Genomic DNA, 23891 nt, shown 5'->3' with positions numbered 1-23891 from the left:
TCTGTCTCTTCCTTGACTTAATGACTTCACTAATTCATGGGAATCCATCTCCTTCCTATGCTGTGATAAAGGCCAGTTTCTACACTCTAGGGGCCAAAACTCTTGACTCCAGTGCAAAGCCTAAGCATACAAGCTTTGGACAGGAGTTCTTCACAGGCTTCCCATCTCCAGGCCACAGAGCACTAACAGAGCTGCTTCAGAATTACTGGTGCAGTCACAGGGCGGCAGGGTCCACAGCCCTATGCTCTACGTGAACAGGAATTAGCCAAATCTGTATGTAAACATTTATGTTTAGTGTGAAGGCAGCATTCCTCTCTGGAAAGCTCATCCAGATTGTACACTTACAGTTGATGGAGCATTAATGGGTTCTTGGTGGGAGTATCAGAAATTTCTCTCTCGCTCCTTACTCTGTGAGCATCCCTATTCTCTGAAGGGAATTCATGCTTTGGGGCTAGATAGTTCAATATAGTTTTAATATAAGATTTTAAAACTGATCTGCCATTTGACTGCAGCTTCTAATGACTGTGACATTTTTGTCACTTAGTTAAACTGCAGAGAGAGCAGGGAATGATTATGCATGGGAGGGAGAACAGTGTTACTGCAAGGGGAAAATTGTTCAGTTTTGCTTCGTTCCATTCTGTGACATTTAGTGTGCTAACAAAGCATGAAAATTCTTACCTGTTGGCATGTGATCAGATGTGATCTGGAGTTAAGATTGTAGGCCAAATTCTTCCCTTGCTTACACCCATAAAACCTTGTTGAAGTCCATGAGGTTTCGTAGATGTAAATAAGGGCAAAACTAGACCCCATATCCTTACCTGCTCATGCAGTTTTTCTCTTAAACCCTCTTCACAGCCTCTTTGCAGCAGGGTTCAGCTTCATTATTTTTAATTGTGCATTTATTGAATGCTTAGGGCCAGGACCTTCCTTTGATCTGTGCACAGAATCCCCATGATCTACAGCAAAGTCCTGTGTCTGCCTGGACTGAAGGCAGTAGACTGCTTCTGATCTTGATTTACAAACTGGTGTGAATCACAAGTAATTCCATTTGAGCTGGAGTCAGACTGGCGTAGGTGACATCAGAACCAGTGTATGACAATAATTAATAACTCAACATATGCGTAAAAGACTCAAGCAGGCTAGTATTATTCTTGCATTTTTGTACTTCTCTAAACATAATCCAGGGTAAGAGAGAAATGCTAGGACTAACTAGACAAAAAATCCAGTTAAGGGATTCAGATGTATATGTCCTGCAGCACTGTGTTGTCAGAGATGATTAGTAGGTGACAGCTGTATATTATATATGATCATTTGCTTTCCTGGACCAATCAGCTTTTTTTATAGTCTTAGATAGTTGGTGGTTAAGTTAATGTATCCATCAGATAGCTAATTTCACCCTTTTTCATCACCCTTTCAGAATGTATTAGAGAGCAACTCTGTCACATATTTACACTGCAGCTCATGTATTAGTCCTTTTGTACATTTTAAAAAACTTTTATGTTGATTCTATTGTAATGAATTGGACATGTATGTGTGACTGCCTCTTAGTGACTGGAATCAGCAAGGTTTAACTGTGTATCGTTGTCCCTGTACTGCTAACAGCAAAAGGAGAGTGTGACGTTCTGTACCTCGTGGGAACACCTTACACCCCCATGTTCATCCTTATAATATGATTGTGCGGTATCTAATGCAAAGTTTGTCATGATGGGTGTCATCGGAAGGTTCGTGATGTACTGAGCATTGTTGTTATGGTAATATCATAGTAATCGTTGTTATAGTAGTGTTATGTTATAGGTTGTAATTTCATGTATATAGTTATGAGGTTGAAAATGCGTCCTCATGGCTTAAAGCAAGCCCATGCAAAAACTCTGCAGAAGCAGAGGGGCAGTTCACATCTCATCAGGGCATGCATGGGACAAAACCAGCCCAGCCTCACAGGAACAAAGGACGCTGGCCTAGGCAACAAAAAAGGATCTGTTGGACTCTGGAGTGAGTCACTCCCCTTCCTTTGGTCAGTTTAGGACTGCGATGAGGTAATGCTCACCTGACTCTGAAGGGAAGGTAAAATCAAGAGGGGAGAAAGGACATGATAAGAAGGAGAGAGGTTTGCCATGCTCTTCCTCTCTCTTCCACCTACATCTACAGACACCACACCAAGCGACTGAAGTGCTGATCAAAGGGGAGAACCTGGCTGAAGAGCAACCAGCCAGCCTGTGGTGAGAAGCATCTAAGTTTGAAAGGGCATTGAAAGTGTTAAGATCAGCTTAGAATGCTTTTTGCTTTTATTTCATTTGACCAACTCTGACTTGTTATGCTTAGATTTTAAGTGATTAGAAGTCAATCTTTGTAGTTAATAAATCTGTTTGTTTATTCTACCTGAAGCAGTGTGTTTGGTTTAAAGCATGTGATAACAAGCCTGGTACATATCAATTCCTTTGTTAAATTGATGAATTTATATAATCTTGAAACGTCCAGTGGGCATAAATGGACACTGGAAGATGGAGGTTCCTAGGGTTGTGTCTGGGACCACAGATATTGGCTAGTGTCATTCAGCTGCAAGTAGCTGGGAGCAGCTGACATGACAGAGGCTGTGTGTGAACAGCCCAGGAGTGGGGGGGTTCTCACAGCAGAGCAGGGTCAGGCTGGCTCCCAGAATCAAGGATTGGAGTGATCTAGCAGTTCACCGGTCCAGATAACACCAGATGGGAATGTCACAGAGAGTTCCCTTTAGTGCAGGTGGGTAGGCTTTTTCCCAGCAGGAGGTTGTGAGATCTAACTTCTCAGGCACTAAGATGGACAGTGTAGTGATTGTCGTGAAGTCCTATGTGGCTATGGATTTGATGTACTCTGTAAGAATGGTTGGTTCACAATGTGTGTTTTTCCATGTTCCATGCTGTGTGATAGATAGGGCAACCTCTTGCAATATCTTTGGGAGACCATATTGTATTAAGTTTATGAATGGTTTATGTATCATTGTGGGTCAGATGTCGCATGCAGTCCATCAGGGGAGGATGAACACAGGTCCTCCAGGAAGTGAAAACAGTAGGGGACAATTAGAGCAAATCATTCAGCTTTAACATCTCCAGAAGGTATCACCTCTCGGGGAGGCTCTAATATTCTGGTTCAGACTAAAGTCTCCAGAGACCAGCAAACAAGGAAAGGGTGCTTGGATAAATAACCTGAGTTTAAACTGACTTGAGGCTTTTCTTGTAATCACATGGAAAACCAAGTTGAGCCATATGTTGGAATTGGAGATGATCACTGATAAGCTATTTAGCATGTGTGTAGGTTCTTTTATTTTTTTTATATTCTTTTTTTTAAATGCTGCTACTTTAATAATAAATGTGCTTGCTTAGAAGGAACTATGTGGTAACTTGTAACCGCTGGCAAAGTCCATGGAGAGAAAGCAAAGCACAGATGCTGGCCTTTAGGCAGACTGGCCTGTGGGGGATATCAGAGTGTAGATCTGAGAGCACTGCTGCCTTGAAAATCTCTGTCAGAAGAGAGATGTGGATCTCCCTCTAGGAGAGGCGAAGGCTGGGAGCCAGAAATCTTTAAAGGGGTGCTCTCACAGACCACACAGGAGGAAATAGTGGTGCAGTTGCCCTGAAATTGTGACATGCTATACCTATAAATGTGATTTAAAACAAGATCAGATATTTGGCTTTTCATCCCCGTCATTATTCTTTTAAGAGGCTGTACTAATTTCCTCCTTCCAGTATTAGAAACTAACACTATCTGTTGATCTAGATATGAAAAACAGAAGTATCTTTTAGCTGACTTCCAGATTAACTGATGAAATTCTGCCTTTATCACTTGTAAATGTTTTGTAACTAGTTTGTTGATTGGTTTTGCTTTAACTTATGGCTCCCTGCTGACATTCTGCCTTCATTTTCTTCGAGTCTTTTTCACATGCCTGCTACTGGAGGTTTTGGCTACATCCTTGCTTAGCTGATGCCATCACTCAGTAATCTTTCATTGTGTTTCCTTCTAGAGATCCATGTGGAGAACGTCCTTCATGTCACATGTTTTCCATGAGCTCTAAGACCACAGCTGTCTGCAGTGTCATCTGAGATCTTGAGAACCACACCCAGTTATGGGAGATTCTCCAGCCGACACCACTGATGAAGGTGCAGACACATGCTGCAAAGACACTCAAACTGACCTGGCAGAGAGAGTAGCAGCCATAGATGTTGCTGTTGGGCCTAATATAGATGACCAAAATGTTCAGGAAGCAATAGAAGAGAATGACACAGTCTTTTCTGACAGTGTAGCGGACATGCAGAGGAATGGGGACCATAGTGACATGGTAACAAATGAATCTTTACCTTCACAAGACCCAGAGGATGTTCATCAGATGAATGTTCCAAAGAAAGGTCCCACTAGGCCTGTTCTATCCAGCCGAAAGTTGTCTCTTCAAGAAAGACCTACAGGAAGCTACCTGGCTTCTACCAATGCTCCAGGCTATGGTCCTTATGCAACAGGACCTTTAACACATATCTCGCCGCATATAGTGAGGAGACCAACGATAGAGTCCAACCGGATCGCCGTCTCAGATTCTGAGGTAGGTTTCTTTTCTGCTGTAATGATGATGCCAAGGTATTATGCTGTCTTTTCTGCCTGCTGATAGGAAACTTTAGCGTCCAAAGCCAATAGTTTCAGAGGCAGTAAATTTAACTTATGCAGAAATGCCTAAAAACAATAATAAGCTATTATAAGCAACTTGTAGCATAGGTTGTAACATAGGTAAGCAACTTGTATATGTCTGTGCCTTCAAGCAGTCTTTACTTCTATTGTAAATGGACCATCTGATCATCTAGGTCATGATTCAGTAAGCTACGTAAGCATGTGCTCAGCACATGAGTTGTCCCATTGAAGTTAATGCCTTCCTTATAACTATTCCAGTTGAATAGTAAAAGCAGCAGCTCAGCAGGCTAAATCTGGTATCCCATTCTTTTTTTTAATGAGTAGCAGTAAGGCTGGTTTCAAATGAATTTCCTTGGATTTTTTTACCGCATGTGCTCTCAAGAAGTTTATCTGCTGTGGCAGCTTTGTCATGATTATTTTATGGGTTTATGCACGTGGAGATCAGGCATTTCCCATCATGCCACGTGAATGAGGTTGTGGTTATTGGAGACATGATTTAATTTCACGTGAAGTGTAAATATATTGTGATCTCCCTCTCCTGATTTTTTTACATTTTTATTGACTTTCAGAAATAATTCCTCAGGTAGAAACAAGTTCCTCACACAGTGTTTCCCCAAGAGCCCCACCAAACAGCATTGTGAATGTGCAGATTACACAGTCCTATTTCACACCTCAGAGCTCACTGAATAAAATAAGGCATGCAGCAGTCCACGGTGATAAAGCAAGCTGTATAGCGCTTGAATAATACAGGAAGTGCTCACAGACAACGTTGAAACTTTGATAGGGTTTTCTTTGAAAGCTCTGCATAATGAAAGGCCTGTATTCCTTTTGTAAGCTGTGTAACCCGCTCTCAGAATAGCACTTACAACTTCACTCAGACCATCGAAAGCTATTCTGGACAGAGTACTGGAAAACAATCCTGACTGGAAGGAGGTAAAGAGGTACTGATCTTTTCCTTCCCTAATGTGTGAGATTCCAGGATACACAAGACCATTGGTAGTTTTCTTAAGACTAGATTTCCAAAGAGTCAGCTCTAGAGCTGGTGAGGATTTTTTTCACTGGAAAATGCTGATTCAACAAAACCAAAACCTTTGGGGGAAATATATTGGTTTTGACAAAGCTTTTGTCAGGAAAGTGTCTTAGATCCAGGATAAAATTTAGAGAGAGAGAGAGAGAGACACCAGGCTAAAGTAGCCAATAGCTCAGGAGCTGGGGAGACCAAAGTTCAAGTCCTTGCTTTAATGAGGTTGAATCTGGGTCTTCCTCATCTCTGGTGAATACCCTTTGTGAAAGGGCTTCATTTTGTTCTGATGCAGAACAAAAACAAATTCTGAAATCTCAAATATTTTTGCAAAACAGAATCCTTGTTTTCTGGCTAGCCCTATGCAGCTCCCATTTGGTCGCTTATTTTGGTGCCTAAATGGGAGCTGAGCTTTTTTGAACATCTATCGCTATGTGTAGATGCTGAGCACTCAAGAATCTGGCACCTCCATGAATTTGAGCCGCATGCCTGTTTCCCCATCTTTCTCTTCCTCTTTTGCTTCCTGTTTCTAGAACCCCTTCGTCTTCCTCTTTCTTTCCTTCCTCCTTTCTCTACTCTTTACAGAAAGATAGCTGCCAAGCCACTTCAGTTCAGTGACCAGTGGTTTAATGCTGAGGTTTCATCTTTCATCATTAGATAGTAAGCATTTAGTGGCACCTCCTGCCCTTCCCCTGCATGGGAGTTGAAGGTCCCTGACTGCAAAGACCAGAACTGTCCCTCTGCATGTAGTAGAGTGGAAACAGGATTTGGGGAGTGTACATGGGGGGTGAGGATCCCCAGCTCATCACAGTGTAATGCTGTGGCAGGGGGAAGGAGGATGAAGTTGAAGGTGGATAGGAGTAGGTGCAAGTGGTGATGGAGTGGGGAGTCTGTGACTACACAATATCTGATAGCCTTGTCCTACATAGAGGGGTTGCTGATCTAGCCCTGAAGTTGCAGTAGGAGGCATAGAACAGCTGGGATGGGGAATCTTTTCCCTCTTCCATCACCTGTATTGAGAACCCTCAGCGCAGTCTGGAGATTGCTGGAAGAGAGAGTTCCGTGGCAGTTTCCACACCATTATTGCCGCCAAATCTCCTTTCCCTCTGGAGACAGCAGCTAGATAGAGGAACCACAGTAGCCTTTCAGGTGGGTCCCAGTTCTCCAGTTTCATAGTCTTCTCATGTACTTGCCTCCCTTAATGTGGGAGATTTTAATAGGTTGGGGGGTTCAGTGGGGCGAGGTGCATTTCGTGGTGTCTGAATTGTTTGCTCCAGAGGAAGGGTTTCAGTGATGGTCATCAGAGATGAGAGAGGCTGCATGGCCTGTCCACAGGAATGACTTGACAGTGAAGGTGAGGATGGGAAGATGAGTCACTCAGTAAAGATAGGGAGATTCAGGGTCTGTTGGAAGGCAGAGCTGAGGCCTGCCTAAAGGAACATCTAAACTATTGGATGCTTAACTAAAGGTTTTAAGGTACTGCCCACAGCTTATCCTTATGGGCTAACTCCTAACCTCTTATACCGATGCCACCCTGCTGCAGTCAGTGAGGTATAGCTGAGGGCAGAGGATAGCTCTGTATTATGGAGGCTACATCCTTTAATAGCTAGAGCATGAGCCTGGAAGTCAAAACTCTGGGTTCTAATCCAAACTCTACTACTTAGTTACTGAATGACCTTGGGCAAAGTCACTTAGCCTTCCTATGATTTAATGTTCCCCTTCTGAAGAATGGATATAATTCTGCTTACTTCCTTTATAAATCTCATTTTGATCCTCCGGTGAAAGATACTGTAAAAGCACAAATTATTATTACTTTTCAACTATTGTTCTGTTGTATTTTTTGAAGCGGTGGACCTTTGTGAGTCAGTGAGCACTAATAGGAATTCATTGCACTCTAGCGCTAATAAAAGAGAATAAATATATGAATATAACAAACTATAGGTGTCTGCAGTATTCATTAGCCCCAGTAGTATGCTTTAATGGAGGTTCAGAACAAATTTCAGAAAACTTACTTGACTTCTGAATGTCAGCACTGTAATTCTGCAGTGATTTCTATTGTGCTGGGAATGAAATTTGTTTCAAGGTAACTGCAGTGGAATATACAGCAAGTTCCAATCTGCAGGGAAATTCAAAAGAATCAAAACCCTCATATATAAAATCAATATCTTAGTCAATAGATGTTGCTTTCGAAAAGAAGCTTGGTTTGAAATGCAAATGCAGAGACCTTCATTTCTCTTCTCCAGTAGCAGTTTTTATTGTGCAGTGCTGCATTTTTAATGGTCAGTTTAAGGTAGCTATTAAGAGCCCTGCTACACCGTGACTGAAATACTTAACAAAGCTGCATTCTATGGAAAGCATCATACGTATTAATGGAGCATCACTGCAACAGGAAGAGGTGAAGGGATACATGGGCAGGGAGTCTAAGTCAGAGGGACCTTGTGATATTTTTAAAGACAACAATATTATGGTTCAGGTTTTCAGGGTAGCCTAGATATCTATAGGCCCAATCTTGCAGACTTTGGTTATGGTTTTTATTATCTGTATATTTTGCAGTACAGGCTTTTCCCCTCCAGCACTCCTCTAGAATCCTTCATTTGTTCAATATAGAGTATGGGTATGGGTATGTGCGCCCAGAGGTTTTCATCTGTTTCTTTCTGTATTTGTACAGTACCTAGCATAACGGGCCCCAGCCGTGATCAGGGCCCCCCAGGCACTACTATAATTCAAATAATGGTATCATTTGCTTTCCAGGCAACTTCTGCCCTGATTTATATCCAATATAACCCCACTTGCTTCAGACAATCATTTTCAAAAAGCAAGGATGAACAAAACTTTCTGTAGTTGATTGTGCCACACAAGCAGGGTTTGTTCTTGTCTGTGTACCTAGGTATTTAGTTGTACCTGGGGAGCTGGGCATGCCAATCTGTGTGAACTGAGATGAGAAGGTGCTATAGGCTCTTGGATAGGAATCTGCAGTCTTTGTGAGGGTGGGGCAGAGTTACCTTGGGGAGAAAAGTTGCTATGGGTTTGTTTATTTTTCCCCTGGCCCTGAGCTTTGATTGTGATAGGCATTTAGGGGTAAATTCAGAGACAGTTTGAGGGCTCACGTCCACATGCTCACAGATACTTGGTTTCCTGGGAGCAAACTGTAGGTGGTGGTTATGTTTGTGGAATACACATTTCCTTAGTGCGTCAGAGTGTGTCTGTATGTTTAAGGTCAGCGCTGTTATCTGTCCAGAAAATACTTCTTTTCCCCATGGAGGCTAATCTTCTATGGCATCTGTATGAGTCGACCGCTGCAATGACGCCTTCTGCTAGTACTCTTCTAGGAAGCGTCCAGGACAGTTGTGCTTCAGTGCGGCGTTTCTCTGTAAGACATTACAGATGGAAATGAGAGGGAAACATGCAGGACAGTAGGCTCTGGGTCAGATTTTGAAAGCTTGGCCTCCATTTTGGCACTAGGAATTTTAAGCCATCAGTACTATATTTACACCAAACATTTTATTTACTCATGTGGGATTTTAAAATACCACCTCACATTATTATTATTGCTCAGTTGTATTATAGTAGCATCTAGAGGTCCCAGCCAACGGTGGGATGCAATTGTGTGGAGTGCTGTTTAGACAGATAGGACAGCATCTCTGCCCCAGAGAGCTTGTAGTTTAAACAGACATGTCACACAAAGGGGTGTGATGGGAAACGGAGGCACTGGGAGATGAAGTGGCTTTCCAAAGGTCACACGGGAAGAGCCACAGCCAGAAATTGAACCATATATCCTGAGTCCCCAATAAGTCCTATCATTCTTCCCCTCTGGCCAACCCATGCACTGATTAAGATAGAGGATAAGAGGCTGCTGCTGACTAATGGAATAACTCCTTTAGCTCACTCAGTGGAGAACTGTGCTGAGGAGTTTGGGCCCTATCTCTACTGATGAGCCATCCTGTGGGGTTGTTATACATGCTATTTCCAACTAGGGAGATGGGCCAAAAAGAGAATTGGAGGCTAACTAAAATAGAACTCTATTGGACAGTGGTACTGAAAAGTAAGCAGTGAAGGTGGTTGCTTTTTATTACAGAAAACAGGACTGATAACGCTGTCCTGTAAGAGGTGGCAGGCAGAGGGGAAATATGGGCAATTACAGAGAATGTAGAGCAGAGGCTAATCACTGACTAGTGAAGCTCAGAGATATTTGGTATCACAAGGAGAGGTGAGAATGAATAAATGGAGTGATGAGCTGGTATCTTTTGCACAACTACCACTAGGTTGTTTATCATTTGTTAAGCATTGACAGTGAGCTCAGGTCTGTACAGGACACAATACAGACAGTTCCTCTTCCAGCGTACTTGCAGTCAAAACAAGATAGATATGGTTGACAAAGATGTATGAGGAAGCCCCCAGGATAAATAGGAATTTGTTTAAAGCTTACACTATTATCTATTCACTTGCTTCTTGTGTGCTTCACTGCAGAAGAGAGTCATTGAAGTGGATTTGAATGAAGAGAGAGTAGTCACTTGGCAGAGTGGAGTTATGGGCGGGGAGAGGGGACATTCCAAGTGTCTTGGTTGATGCCACATTGAGGCTTTTATCCTGCCAGAGATGAAGTGTGACTGCGGTGATAATTATGATCATGCTGTGCTGCTTTTTATACAGATCCCTAAGGAAGCTTTGGTAAACAGTTCCTTTGTGAGCTGAGAGGCCAATAGGGCAGGCTCACAGACTTGCCTTTCCAGTAGTTGAATAATCACCAGGTTTCAGCGCAGATGATCTTTCAAGTCCTTTCCAGGTGAGTCCTGTGGGACACATTTGTACTGAAGGCATTGGTGACCTGCATGTGTTAAAGCGCCTTTAAAACTGCTCCTTTCTCCTTGCACTGACTGTTTGGCATCATCAGTCAACGTCTTTCTAGAGACAGTGCATCCATCATCCAGAGCTAGCAGTCATTACCCAAGGTAAATTATAGTTTTTGCAAAAATGAAGATTAAATCCATGAACAACTGCACTTTGTCAGATATGCAGGGATAGTCTACATCAATCAGAAACCAAGATGGATTGTCCAGCTACACCCTGGGATGTATCAGAATTTCTGATCCGGTATTGGCTATGCTTTCATCAGTCATTATACCAGGAGTTGCAGCAGTTCAGTGCTTTCCACCATAGTTCCTATGCTTAAATTAATTTCAAAAAAACACTAAAGAATGTGCTGCAGGTAGATGGATGGGATGATCTGACAGGTCTATCTACTGTGGATATCTGATGTATTATAAAAGAGCCTGCCATACACCTATAGAGATTCTGCTAGTCCTTTTGGGGTTGCTGTTCCTTGCCTAGAAAGCTGAGCGGAAATCTCCTTTCAGGAGCGGGGCTAGTTCTTGAACTGTGGCCAGGAGGACCTGTGGCATAAGTTCTTGCGCTAACTCTGTAGTATACTTCCTCTGTAATTCCTTTAAGATTGATTAATATTACTAATGAAATTACTTGCTTTTCATCCATAGGTCTCAAAATCCCTTAAAAAGGGGAGTAACGTGATCTTCAACTGAAGCACAAAGAGTTTTAGTACTAAGGTCCATAACAAGTCATTGCAGAGCTAGGATTAGAATAAAGGTCTCCTGGCACAGAGTCCAGTGTTCTGTCCACTGGACTGCACTGTGTCCTTCAGTATTAGCTGTCTGTATATACAGCTTGCAGCTTCCTCTTCATTATATACAAGATGATGAGGGGATAGCTATAACATACCCAGGGTACAATCCAGACTAATGATTAGCTGTGTCACCCCTGCCCTCTAACCCGGGCTGCCCTTTACAATGCTTTGCTGCTGTTGCCTCCAGTCTGAAAGTCACTCCCAGCTGTGTCAGTGTGTGTGTGCTGCTCTCCAGCCTTGGCTTTTACCAATCTTGGTTATACTGCAGGGTGACCTCAACACACTCTGTCTTAGATTCCCCCTTTCCCACCCCCCAGAATGTATGTCTTATATTGCCTAGCCCTCTCCTGGACAATACAGACTTTATCATTTGTATTTGTTTAATAGAAATAATATGCACACATTTTGTTACCCCAAATGAAGTTTCACAGACACTTCAATTTAAACATACTGGATTAGATAAAACAAGTTTATTAACTACAAAGAGAGAGATTTTAAGTGAGTACAAGTAATGAAGCCTAAAAGTGAGAGATCGTTACACAAAAAATCGAGATAAAAAGCAGCTGGTTCCTAAATTAACCAACTAAGTTAAATTCAAAGCAAAGTTGTTCTCTTCACATGCTCTCAGCAGTTTTACTGACCAAACTTCTTAGGTCAGGCCCCTTTTCAAGTTCAATGGCTGCTTTCTTTGTCTGTTGTGGTGCAGTGAATTAATGGACACAGAGAAAGAGAGAGGATGGGTGTGTTGGGGTATTTGTCCCTCCTTTTTGTAGTGTCAGTCCCTTTTTGGAAAACATGTCCAGCTGAGATTCTGGAGACAAAGTGGAGAAGGATGTTCCCTAACCTGTTTGAGTTTCTTTTTCTACCGTTCCTGCTTGATGACTGTTTACTGCTTAAATGCAAATTAAACAGAGCGCACATTCCTTTGTTTGAAACAGTCCTGTTTGCCAACTTCTGCTATGGTATGAAATATGTGGTAATAGCGTTATACAGGGAAATCTTATAACTTCACATACAATGCTGCCACACATATTTTATCAGAACAACATTGACGAGCAAATTATGAGTTTTCAGCTGATACCTCACAAGGCATACTCGTAGAAATATTATTATAGCAGTGTGTAGGGTGTGGACCCAAGAGTACATTCTGTCACAATAGATTTTTATGCTGAACTTGCCAGATTCCTCCTTTGGCTACGCTGTTAGAACTGAAATCTGGTTTATTGTCAGAATGGGACTCTGGTGTCTGTATTTACAAAAAATTGGAGATGGGAGCTTGCCTCTCTGAAAAATCTCATTACAGACTGACTTTGAATCACCTTATCACCATATCTGATATGACTTGTCTTACATAAAACGACACAGATATTGCAAATGAAAAAGAAAATGTAAGAACTCTAAAATACCATGCTGGAGTCCTGTATTCGATAATACACCCACTCATTCTCCTCCCCTGCCCCCCCTCCACAAAAATTAAGGCCAGCCTGTGAAAGCGAAAGACCCCTTTCTCCATTTGCTAATCTGACTCTTTCTTCCCCCAACTACCTAGTATGGATAATTGGATCACCCTTTCTTTCCCCCAGACTCTCCTGACTGATTAAATTGTCCTTTTCTCTCTTGCTCTGTCTCACATTCTCACACTTACACACTTTCTCTCTCCTCTCCCTGTTTGAATTCGCCATCCCCAGAGCCTGCCCGTCCTATCCATCCCCTGGGATCACTGATTCGGTTGTCCCTATCTCTGTGTTGCTCAGGCAGCATAGTGTGTGTAAGTGGAAGGCCATGCAGCATATGCTTAGCAGAAGCAGAGAGCGTGAAACCAGGTAAGTGGTTGCTCTTTCTTACTTCTCAGTGCTCTTGCTGCTGCTGCTGTATTCAGGCTGAGAAGAGTCTTTAAGGATCTGCAGAATTGCAACTTTTAGGTCTGTAATTGAGTGTCCAGTGTAGTTGAAGTGTTCTCCGACTGATTTTTGAATGTTAATTCTTGACGTCTGATTTGTGTCCATTTATTCTTTTGCGTAAAGACTGTCTGGTTTGGCCAATGTACATGGCAGAGAGGCATTGCTGGCACATGATGGCAACTCCCATCTTTTCATGTTCTCTGTATATGTATACCTGCTCCTGTATTTTCCACTCCATGCATCTGATGAAGTGGGTTTTAGCTCCCAAAAGCTTATGGCCAAATAAATTTCATAGATTCATAGATTATCAGGGTTGGAAGGGACCTCAGGAGATCATCTAGTCCAACCCCTTGCTCAAATTTGTTAGTCTCTAAGGTGCCACAAGTACTCCTTGTTCTTTTTGCTGATACAGACTAACACGGCTGCCGCTCTGAAACCTTTAAGGATCTGCTATCTGCTTTCCCACTGTCTGTTTCCAAAGTCCAGCTTTGGGAATTAACAGATTCCTCATCCTCTTTCATTTAGTTTGCAACAACAGTAGAGGGTACTCATCACCTTGCAAGATCAGGCCATTAATTATTTGTTCAGATGTTTTGAAGCATCTAGTGCAGAGATCTAGGAGAGCTAGAATACTGAACTGGGTGGACGATTGGCCTCGCACAATGGGGCCCACTTGTGGTCGGTCCTTAAACACTGATGTAACAAACACAATAATATGCTACCTCTGTATTTACCCTGCTTAACTAATATTTAACCTACTTATTAGCTCTGAATTTTTGTATATTATTATTATTTTGGAGCATCACTCTGAGAACAGAGATTAGTACCTTTTAAGGCCAGAAGTGACCATTGTTATCATTTAGTCTGACCTCCTGCATAACACACAGGCCATAGAACTTCCCCGAATTAATTCCTGCTTCAAGTCTCAACAACTGTATTAAACTAGAGCATATCTTTTAGAAAAACATCCAATCTTGATTCTAAAATTGCCTGTGATGTAGAGTCCATCATGACATTTGGGAAGTTGTTTCTATAGTTAGTTACCCTCACTGATAAATTTATACTAGAAGTAAGGTGCACATTTTTCAGCTTCCACCCACCCTTTGTAACGTCTTAACACTGAAACAAACATGCAAAATTAAAGGACCATTCCACCTCCTTCTTAATTTATGGACAGCTCCTGTGGCTAGTGCAGAGAACTGGAAGTCATGAAATCTGGGTTCTTTTCTCATTCTCACTGTGCAACTTAGGCAAGTCACACAACCTGTCAGTGTCTCCATCTTTTACATGGGGATGTAATAACTGGACTTCTGGCTTATTAGGGCCTGAATTTACAATGTAAAAAAAACTTCCAAAAACTGTTAAATAATGGCATCAAACCAGTCAGGAAAGTTGAGCTAGTGAGAGGGGGGAAAGGATTTTTAATCAGACTATTAAATCTCTCTTTGATTTTCTTCACACCTATTTAGCTTCAGTGACAAATATTTTAAAAGAAAGGAAGTTAAACCCACTCACACAGTTAAGGAGTGAGAGCTAACAATATACCACATCTGAGACACCCAGTAGGCCCTCCCGCAAAAGCTAAAAAGACCAGAGTTGGCATTCCTGAATCCAAGTCATCTTTAACTTTCTCAGTAGTGAAGGCTGTTGGCAATATCCTGTCATAAATGTTAAGCTTCATTGTTAGTTGGGCATTTGCTGCAAACTTTCCAAAAAAAAGTCAGTCTAAAATTTCCCACAGGTGTGAAGATTCCTTCAAAGGGTCATACAGCCTTTCAAACTAATCTCGCTTCTCCACAGTCCACTCATGGGTGAGTGGGCAGGTTGAGGTCTGAACCAGAAGTGGTAGAAAGCCCTCAAGAGTCTTCCTAAGTGGTGAAGTTTGAATAAAGGAGAGAAAGAAGTTTTAGAATAATGGCAAAGCATTACAGGCAGACAGTGGTTCTGTCAAAGAATTGAAGCTCTCAGTGCCCCAAACACTCAGAATAGGCGTAGTCCCTTGAGTCCAGGCTACTTTAAATATAAATTCTTTCTAAAAGGATCTAATCCAGCTGGAGAAATTATCTTCCACAAAAATGAAATCTTTGGGGTCAGGATTAGCAGAAGTCCCGCCCACATCCATCATTAGAATTTAGATGAAAGCTACCCTGCCTTATTACATGGAGTGAAACTCCATTAGTGAGAGCCCAGGGATCCTCAGGAAACTGTTCCATTCCCTACATCTGCAGTGGTAAGAGAGTTTGTCTAGAAGAGCCAAGCAAGTTCTGTTTCTATGCCCTCTCACTGCCCCCTGCAATTTCTCTCTCTGAGACAAGCATGCTGTGGTATTCAGTTCCCCAGCATGCCTAGTAAATTAAGCATCTAATTCAGTACTGAGTTTGAGAGTGCACAGTGCGTAGCCATTTAGATAGACGATGCTTCTGACAGTAGCTCAACCTACTGTAGGCTTAAAATATTTATCTTGGAATAAAGTCTTTCTCCTATAAATAATCACAGCCAGCAAAATGTGTATGTTAGGGGGAAAGGAGGGGAACGTGTAAGCTCTGATCATAGAAGGACCTTTCATAAGGCTCACTGAACATTCTGCATATGTAAAACTTCGTCAGATTTGTCTGAGAAATCCTTTATTTTTACATTCATTTTGCAGTTAACTTGGAATCCCAGACACTAGTGAAATCTATCTCAATCAGTGGATACCAAAAAGTGTTTTAAAAAGGCATTTGATTTAGGGGCATATGGACAGATTTATTAAGGCACTTGAAGATGCACACAAGTGTGTAGGCATCTAACATCTTTGATCACAAAGGATTTGTGACCTCTGGAGCCAAAGTATCTGGACTTTCTAAAGTGACCAGTGATTGGGTGTCTCCTTTTTTGTGTGTGTGCCCTACTTAGACACATTAATGGGCCCTGATTTTCAGAGGGCAAGGCTATTTGTTACTGAACTACAGATCATAAAGGACTTGTAACCCTGACATGGCCTCAGCTGGTGTTAATTGACACAGATAGCTCCATTGACTAAGGCACCCACAAATTGAGATACCCAAAACTATTAGGGCACTTCTGAAAATTTAGGTCCCTGTTGATTTGACTTCAGGTTCTTTGACATGAATGGAGCCACTCTGATTTGCACTAGCTGAGGATCTAGCCCATTGTGTTATTTGCCAGGCCAGCCACCTTAAACCCTCCCTTGAATAACAATTTTCTTTCCTTTGTTTGTACTCTCTTTCTCTAATCCCTCTGAAATCAGAATAGGATCCAGAGTGTTTTTTCTTTACCTACATCGGCCATGGTCGATTCAGCATTCATAGCTGGAATCAGAGAAGGTTAAAAATATTTTGTAAATGCTAGAGATTTAGACTTAGAGATTTTCACTTTTATACGCAGAATAGGTATTTTGTCCTATAATCTTAATATGAGCAGCATACTGGGACCATTTGAAATTGAAAGATGCTGCAGTGATTGATGATCAGTTTTCTTTGGACATCCTGAATGCTAGGAAAATCAGCAATGTCTCAGATCTCAGTGTGTGTAACTGCTGCTATACTATGGCTTTTTATTAGTGGCCATTGTCCAAAACATTTTCAAGCATGATTTGCATGTTTAGTTCTGATTCTGTTCTCACTTGCATGAGTGTAAATTAGAAGTAGCCCTACTGAAGTTTATAAATGAGATCAGAAACAGGTCCTCAGAGCTGACCCCTTTATCTTAAACCCTCTTCCTCTCGCCAGATTATGAGTATTGAATAATATAAATGGACATGAATTACTGAAGTTTTCCTGGTCTTCATTTCAGATGCTCCATAGCCACCAGAGAGGCTGAATCCATCCCGGTGCAGAGGGTCAGCATGAGTCCTATGCACCTCTTAAGCCTTACTTTGAATATCTTTTAGTTGCCCTCTGCAAAGCTGTAGCTTTTAGATGGCATTTTGTGAGGACTCCAGGCTTAAGTTTTCAGTAGTGTCTAGTGATTCTGGATGCCCTTCCTGAGACACCTTTGAAGGGCCTGAGTTTTTTCCAAAGTTCTGAGCACTCAAGTCTTCTGAAAATCAGGCTCCTTTAAGGAGTTGCAAGCTGGGTGCATAAAAATTGTGCCGTCCAAAATCACTAGTCACTTTTGAAAATGTAACGCCTCATCAGCATTTCTTCCATGTGCTTGTTCTTTTTTGCAGCAGACCATTTGCTGGTCTAAATCTTGATCCGAAAGTATTTGTGAGGCTCAGCCTCAGCTAAAGGAAAGTGTTACATATGGAGTGGGAAACTGCCATTGAGTTTGGAGAAAACATGTTTGTCTTCTGGCCACCTGCACTCCTGGTGCTGTGCTGTACATGACATCTGTGAGCACCCAGTACATTAGCTGTACTTTGGCTGCTGTTGAGCAGAACTAATGATGTCTATTTAGAAAAGCATTAACTTTATTAATGTAAGCAGAATGTGATAACTATAATTATAGCAGCTAGAAGTTGTTCCAGAAATCCAATATTATCCTTGCATGGACTCATGCATATCTCCTTTTGTCTTCCCTTCTGCTGTCAGATGGCCCCTCCCAGGCCCCCTGAGCTGCAGAGATGTTAGTTCTTATCCACCTTTCCCTCATGTCAAACCACTAAATCTGCCTCAAATGCTTCTAACACATGAGATACTCATTTCAGTATAGACATATGACTTTCAGCAACATTAGTGCCATTCTGGTAGGTACTGGAGTGCCCATTCTCCCATCAATGCCACTGCCTCATTTGGGCTATTAGCAGACCTGGTTCTAGCAAACCTTTTTATTTTCTCTCCATTTTACTGTGTGGGAGGCAGCGTGGTTTATAGAACAGGAAACTAGGAGGCAGGAGACCAGAGTTAAATTCCTGCTTCTGCCATTGACATATGTGTCCTTGGACAAGTCATTTTATTTCTCTTGTTTCCATAGTTACCCAGTCTCTAAAATGGGGATCATAATATTTATCCACATTGTGGAAATCAGTTTCAGTCCAATGCGATATCAATGCAATTACTACCACTACAGCGTTATTATTGGAGGCTGCTGTGGCCCATTGCTGAAGAAGACTGTAATGTTTTTATCCAGGGAGATAACTCTATGCCAAACCAGAAGAGCAAGCCAAATGATATGTCAGAGCTTATAATATTTCACAGAAGGGGTGCCTGAAATTATGAAAATGTCAGTAGCAGTAATGTCCCCAAATATGTCCATTCAGTGCCGAAAAACATTCCCCCCTCCCTCTACCATATGTAATCTAGCTTTCCCCCTCAGTAGGAGGATTCCTGCCAAGATACTGCAGCTCAATAAATCACCTTGAGTCTCCACTTAGGGTTTTCAACCCTCCAGGATTGTCCTGGAGTCTCCAGGAATTAAAGATTAATCTTTAATTAAAGACTGTCATGTGATGAAGCCTCCAGGAATATGTCCAACCAAAATTGGCAAGCCTGTCTCCACTCCGTTCTTTTTTTTAAATCAAGATGCAAGCCTTGTCCCTGTATCTGCCCCATTTCTTGAACTGACTTTCTCTCTAGGGGTGAAATTTCAGGCTTTTACTTCAGTTTCATGAAAGAAGCTCCACCTCCTGTTAAGATTTAAAGAAAAGGAAAAGGGAGGCAGACTACCACGAACGCCAGCTCTTTCTGAGAGCAATCAAGAGGTGGCAGGCAGTATCCAGTGCTAGGGTGCAGTGCAACAGCAATAAATTATTGGATCTATTAAAGTTTAGTCAGCTAAAGTGCTGTGTATTAAATTCTGTTAGAATCTAGAGAGGTATAATGTATGTGGCTCACAAGTAAGTCAGTATCGAGAAGAATCTGGTTGCTGCAAGCAAGCTAAGGACTGCAATTACACTTAGCCTGCTTAGTGACAAAAGCCATTCAGTTAATAATAAACTAGTTTATTAAAGAGTTTTATTTATTATTTTATCCAGCTTGTTGTATTGATGTCCCATATTACCCCGCCTCCTCCCCCCCCGCTGCTTCAAGTGCTGTCCTGGAAGCCAGTAAAAAGAAATTCCGGTTGGATGTTCTTGTTTGTTCATATACCCCAGAGCTGAAGCAACATGGCAAATGGAAGAATGTTAGGGCTGTCGATTAATCGCAGTTAACTCATGCGATGAATTCAAAAAAAGTAACCGCTCCCCGCCCCAGTCACCTGCGCTCTGCCTCTGCCACCTCCCTGAGCGTGCTGCTGCCGCTTCTCCCTCCCTCCCAGGCTTGCCGCGCCAATCAGCTGTTTGGCATGGCAAGCCTGGGAGGGAGGAGAAGCGGAGCTGAGCAGCGTGCTTGTAGGAGGAGGAGGCGGAGCAGAGGTGAGCTGGGGCAGGGAGCAATTCCTTTGCACCTTGCCCGACTTGCTGCAGCTCTCCTGCCCCAGCTTACCTTCTTTCCGCAGCAAGTAATGAGTGGGCGCAGAGGAACTGCTTGCGGTAACACAAATTCAGATATAACATGGTAAAGCAGCCCTGTCCCCTGGAGCGCTGCTTTACCACGTTATATCCAAATTTTTGTTGTATCAGACCGCATTATATTGGGATAGATGTGTACTTTGGATTGTTATCAAGCAGAACCCATGATTAGCATGGACGCATGTCCTCTGGAATGGTGGTTGAAGCATCAAGGGACATATGAATCTTTAGTGCATCTGGCATGTAAATATCTTGAGATGCCGGCTACAACGTTACCATGAGAACACCTTTTCTCACTCTCAGGTGATATGAATGAGAAACAGGCAGCATTATCTCCTGCAAATGTAAACAAACTTGTTCGTCTGAGCGATTGGCTGAACAAGACTGAGTGGACTTGTAGACTCTAAAGTTTTACATTGTTTTATTTTTGAATGCAGGGGTTTAGGTGTTTTTGGACATATCTTTAGATTTGTAAGTTCAACTTTCATGCTTAAGAGATTGCACTACAGTAGTTGTATTAAGTGAATTGAAAAATACTATTTTATTTTTACAGTGCAAATATTATTAATAAAAAATAAATATAAAGCGAGCAGTGTACACTACAGTGTAAATATTTATATAAATGGTATTGTATTATTGTTTAACAGTAGGATTAATTGCAATCAATTTTTTTAATTGTGATAAAAAATTTTAATTGCTTTACAACCCTAAAAAATGTCTTAAAGTCTGGAAGGACTTTTTGATTTGCATCTGTGAATACTGAGGCTGTTTCCCCACCCCTGCAGCCTTGTTTGGACAGGAGTACATATTTTAATTAGATGTTACAAGTAAAATATTTAGAATGGACGCAGTTTTCAAAAGTGCTTATGGGATAGATTTTTTTTCAAAAGGACAAATAGCATTCAGGTACCTAACTCACTGATTTTCATGGCACCTAACTCTCATTTATTTCCAGTGGAATTAGGTACCTAAGTGCCCCTTTGAAAAATTACATTTATGTGATTTAAGAATACAAACCGCATTGAAAGTCAATGGGCCTTGTACTCCTAAATCACTTAGGCCCAGTGAGTGTAATTTCTTTCTCAGCCTCCTCTCTGAGCTAGAAGAAAAGCCCCACTAATTCTGTATGTAAAGAAAAGGGACTCTGGGCTGTAGCCATCCGTCCTTAATCAGGCAAAAGTACTATAGGCTGCTCCATAGTAATAAAGGATATTCCTGCTGGCTGCCAGAGGAAGGGAAGAAACATCCAGTATGCACAGGTTGTTCCATAATTTTCCATTATGGGCTTTCTTGCACCTTCCTCTGAAGCATCTGGTGCTGGCTATCGTAGACAGAATATTAGACTAGATAGACCACATGTGTGATCCAGTTTGGCAGTTCCTTCTATGTACTGGTTATAGAATTTAGGTAACACAGAGATCTCTGGCAGTGATTATACTGTGAAACTGAATTATGATACAGTAATTAGGACTGCAGATTAACTGTTGGCTGAGGAATCGGACCTGCTGTATTGTGCACAGTCCTGGAGCATAACAAGTCATCAAGGGAAGCCTGCATGAACTGCACTTGTGCTTAGTTTGAGAGGATACACAGTGTACAAGGGCATCGTTACATCCGTGACCTTGAGAATCAATGTATGTACGGAAGCAGGGGTTAGATGGAAAATACAGGAGCAGGTATAAATATATGAAAAGATGTGAGTTGCCTTACCAAGTGTGAGGTCAGTCTAACGAGACAGTTCAATTGATAGCAGGATACCAAGGGAGGAAAAATAACTTTTGAAGTGGTAATGATAATGTCCCATTTCAGACAGTTGACAAGAAGTTGTGAGTAACAGTAGGGGGAAATTAGTATTGGGGAAATTAGGTTTAGCTTTTGTAATGACCCAACCACTCCCAGTTTTTATTCAGGCCTAATCTGATGGTGTCCAGTTTGCAAATTAATTCTAGTTCTGCAGTTTCATGTTGGAGTCTGTTTTTTAAGTTTTTTTTGTTGGAGAATTGGAACTTTTACGTCTGTTATTGAGTGACCAGGTAGATTGAAGTGTTCTCCTACTGGTTATTGACTGACCTCACACTTGGTAAGGCAACTCACATTTTCATGTATTTATACCTGCTCCTGTATTTTCCACTCCATGCATCTGATGAAGTGGGTTCTAGCCCACGAAAGCTTATACCTAAATAAATTTGTTAGTCTCTAAGATGCCACAAGGACTCCTCATTGTTTGTTTGTTTTTGTAAATATTATCTCTATAGATAGAAATTCCGTGCTTGAATAATAAGAGTACAGCAGTAGGAATATATTACTGACCACTTTACCAGGATGGTGTCTGATTGTGAAATGTGCAGGGATATTAGAGAGGCTACAAAAACAGAAAGCCCAACAATAATGGGGGATTTCAACTATCCCCATATTTTCTGGTACATACCACCTCAGGATGGGATGTAGAGGTAAAATTTCTAGACCTCATTAATGACTGCTTCTTGGAGCCTCTAGTCTTGGAACCTACAAGGGAGAGGCAATTCTTGATTTGGTCCTAAGTGGAGCACAGGATCTGCTCCAAGAGGTGAATATAGCCAGACCACTCAGTAATAGGGACTATAATGTAACTAAATTTAACATGCTTGTAGAGGGGGGGAAATAGCAAAGAAACTTACTATGGAAGCATTTAACTTAAAAAAGGGAAACTGCACAAAAATGAGCAGACTAGTTAAATGGAAATTAAAAGGAACAGTCACTATAGCAGGGATAGGCAACCTATGGCATGCTGTCAGGCTAATAAACACACTGCAAGGTTTGTTTTCTTATTTCAGTAGGACTTCTTAGACCTAAAAGAACATATTTGAACTCGGTAATTTATCCTTCCTCGCATCTTTTTATTTTCTTTTTGGTTGAAGCTGTTGATGATACAGGATCTCTCTTTCAGAAGTGCTGAGAAACTGCAATTCCCAGTGAAGTCAGAGGAAGCTCACAGTCTCTGAAAATCAGGCCCTCAGTACCTAATTCTGGGACAAATTGTCTCTTTATTTACATTGTGTAACTTCGAATTTCAATGGGAATTAGGCACCTACCTCATTTAGGCACTTTTGTAAATCCCACTAATCACCTGTCTGCATCATTGTGTGCCTAAGTGCCTATGTAAATCTGGCCCAATGTAAATCTTGCTGTTGACTTCACGAGGAGTTAGAATGGCCCCATACACATGTAGCCTCCTTTGTTTAGCATAGTTCCAAAATGAAAGTCCACCACCAAATGTGCTAGGCTCAGGAGTGGATTTGTGTCAATATTTGGTGGTGCTCCACACACTGAAAATTCTCCCATAGTTGCTATGTATCCAGCATGTATTTAATGTGCAAGATATTCCTAGAGTTCTCTTTGTGCATGCACATACTGTATGTGTCTTCTGCACTTGGTGCACCTTGTGGAAGGTTTTGACTTATTGCATTGTATCTATTGCCCAAAACTTGAATACTCATCAGTGGCCTGCTCATATGGAGATATTGGGCCAGATTTTGAAATAGGATGACCAGATGTCCTGATTTTATAGGGACAGTCCCGATTTTTGGGTCTTTTTCTTATATAGGCTTCTATTACCCCCTACCCCTTGTCCCAATTTTTCACATTTTCTGTCTGGTCACCCTATTTTGAAAGGTATTTAGGCACTTGCTTTAAATGGCTGTTAGGCACCTAGATGCATTTGAAAATAGCAGTGGTGACTGTTCTTATCTTTAGGTGCCTAAATGCCTTTAAAAATCAGGCCCATAGAGCTCATGTGGGCCTTTATAGTCTGGTGATGATATCTTTGTTTAGAGACAGAAACATGTTTGGCTCTTTTCTTAGCTTATAGAATTGCCTAGGTAAAATTTCACCCCAGAGAACTGAACCTTTGATGCCAGAGTTTTCAAAAAGGCCTCTGATCCATGTGTACTTAGGGCTCTGAAGGTGGTACACACCCTTGAAAAAATTGGCCCTTGTTTCATGACTCTTAAAGAGTCTGATCCAAATGGAGTCGTTCTATTAATTTCAATGGTTTTTGCATTATAGCCCAGATGTAAAAGTTATAATTGTTGGCAGTATGTTGGATGCACTCCTTGTGTTATCTGGCTGCTTCACCTAGTTATTTGGCTCTGCCGTTACCCCAGATGACTGAGCTGATCCTGACTGCGTTCTCCTTAGTTGCTCATACGATACACCAGGCTACTCCTAGAAGAGCCTCAATTAAAGTATTGTCATTTAGGAACAAAGGGACAGATTCTGATTTCACTTACATTCAAAGCCCTTGGTGGGATG

The 23891-nt window shown here is 41.7% G+C and overlaps 1 protein-coding gene across 2 annotated transcripts in view; it reads left to right on the top strand.

The window, feature by feature from the left end:
- The window catches only part of CAMKK1 (calcium/calmodulin dependent protein kinase kinase 1), a 159443-nt gene that overhangs the window by 54379 nt on the left and 81173 nt on the right, over positions 1-23891 (top strand). The window contains exons 1-2 of one of the 2 annotated variants that reach the window (XM_032786977.2): positions 2127-2216; positions 3995-4564. In XM_032786977.2, the coding sequence (XP_032642868.1) occupies positions 4097-4564 (468 nt within the window). In that variant the 5' untranslated portion in view covers positions 2127-2216; positions 3995-4096. Of the gene's footprint in view, positions 1-2126; positions 2217-3994; positions 4565-23891 lie in introns of those variants that run through there. The other variant, XM_032786975.2, reaches the window with a different exon arrangement.

Source organism: Chelonoidis abingdonii, chromosome 20 (assembly GCF_003597395.2).
Source record: "Chelonoidis abingdonii isolate Lonesome George chromosome 20, CheloAbing_2.0, whole genome shotgun sequence".
NCBI lineage: Eukaryota > Metazoa > Chordata > Testudines > Testudinidae > Chelonoidis > Chelonoidis abingdonii.
This window is presented reverse-complemented; position numbering and strand designations above follow the sequence as displayed.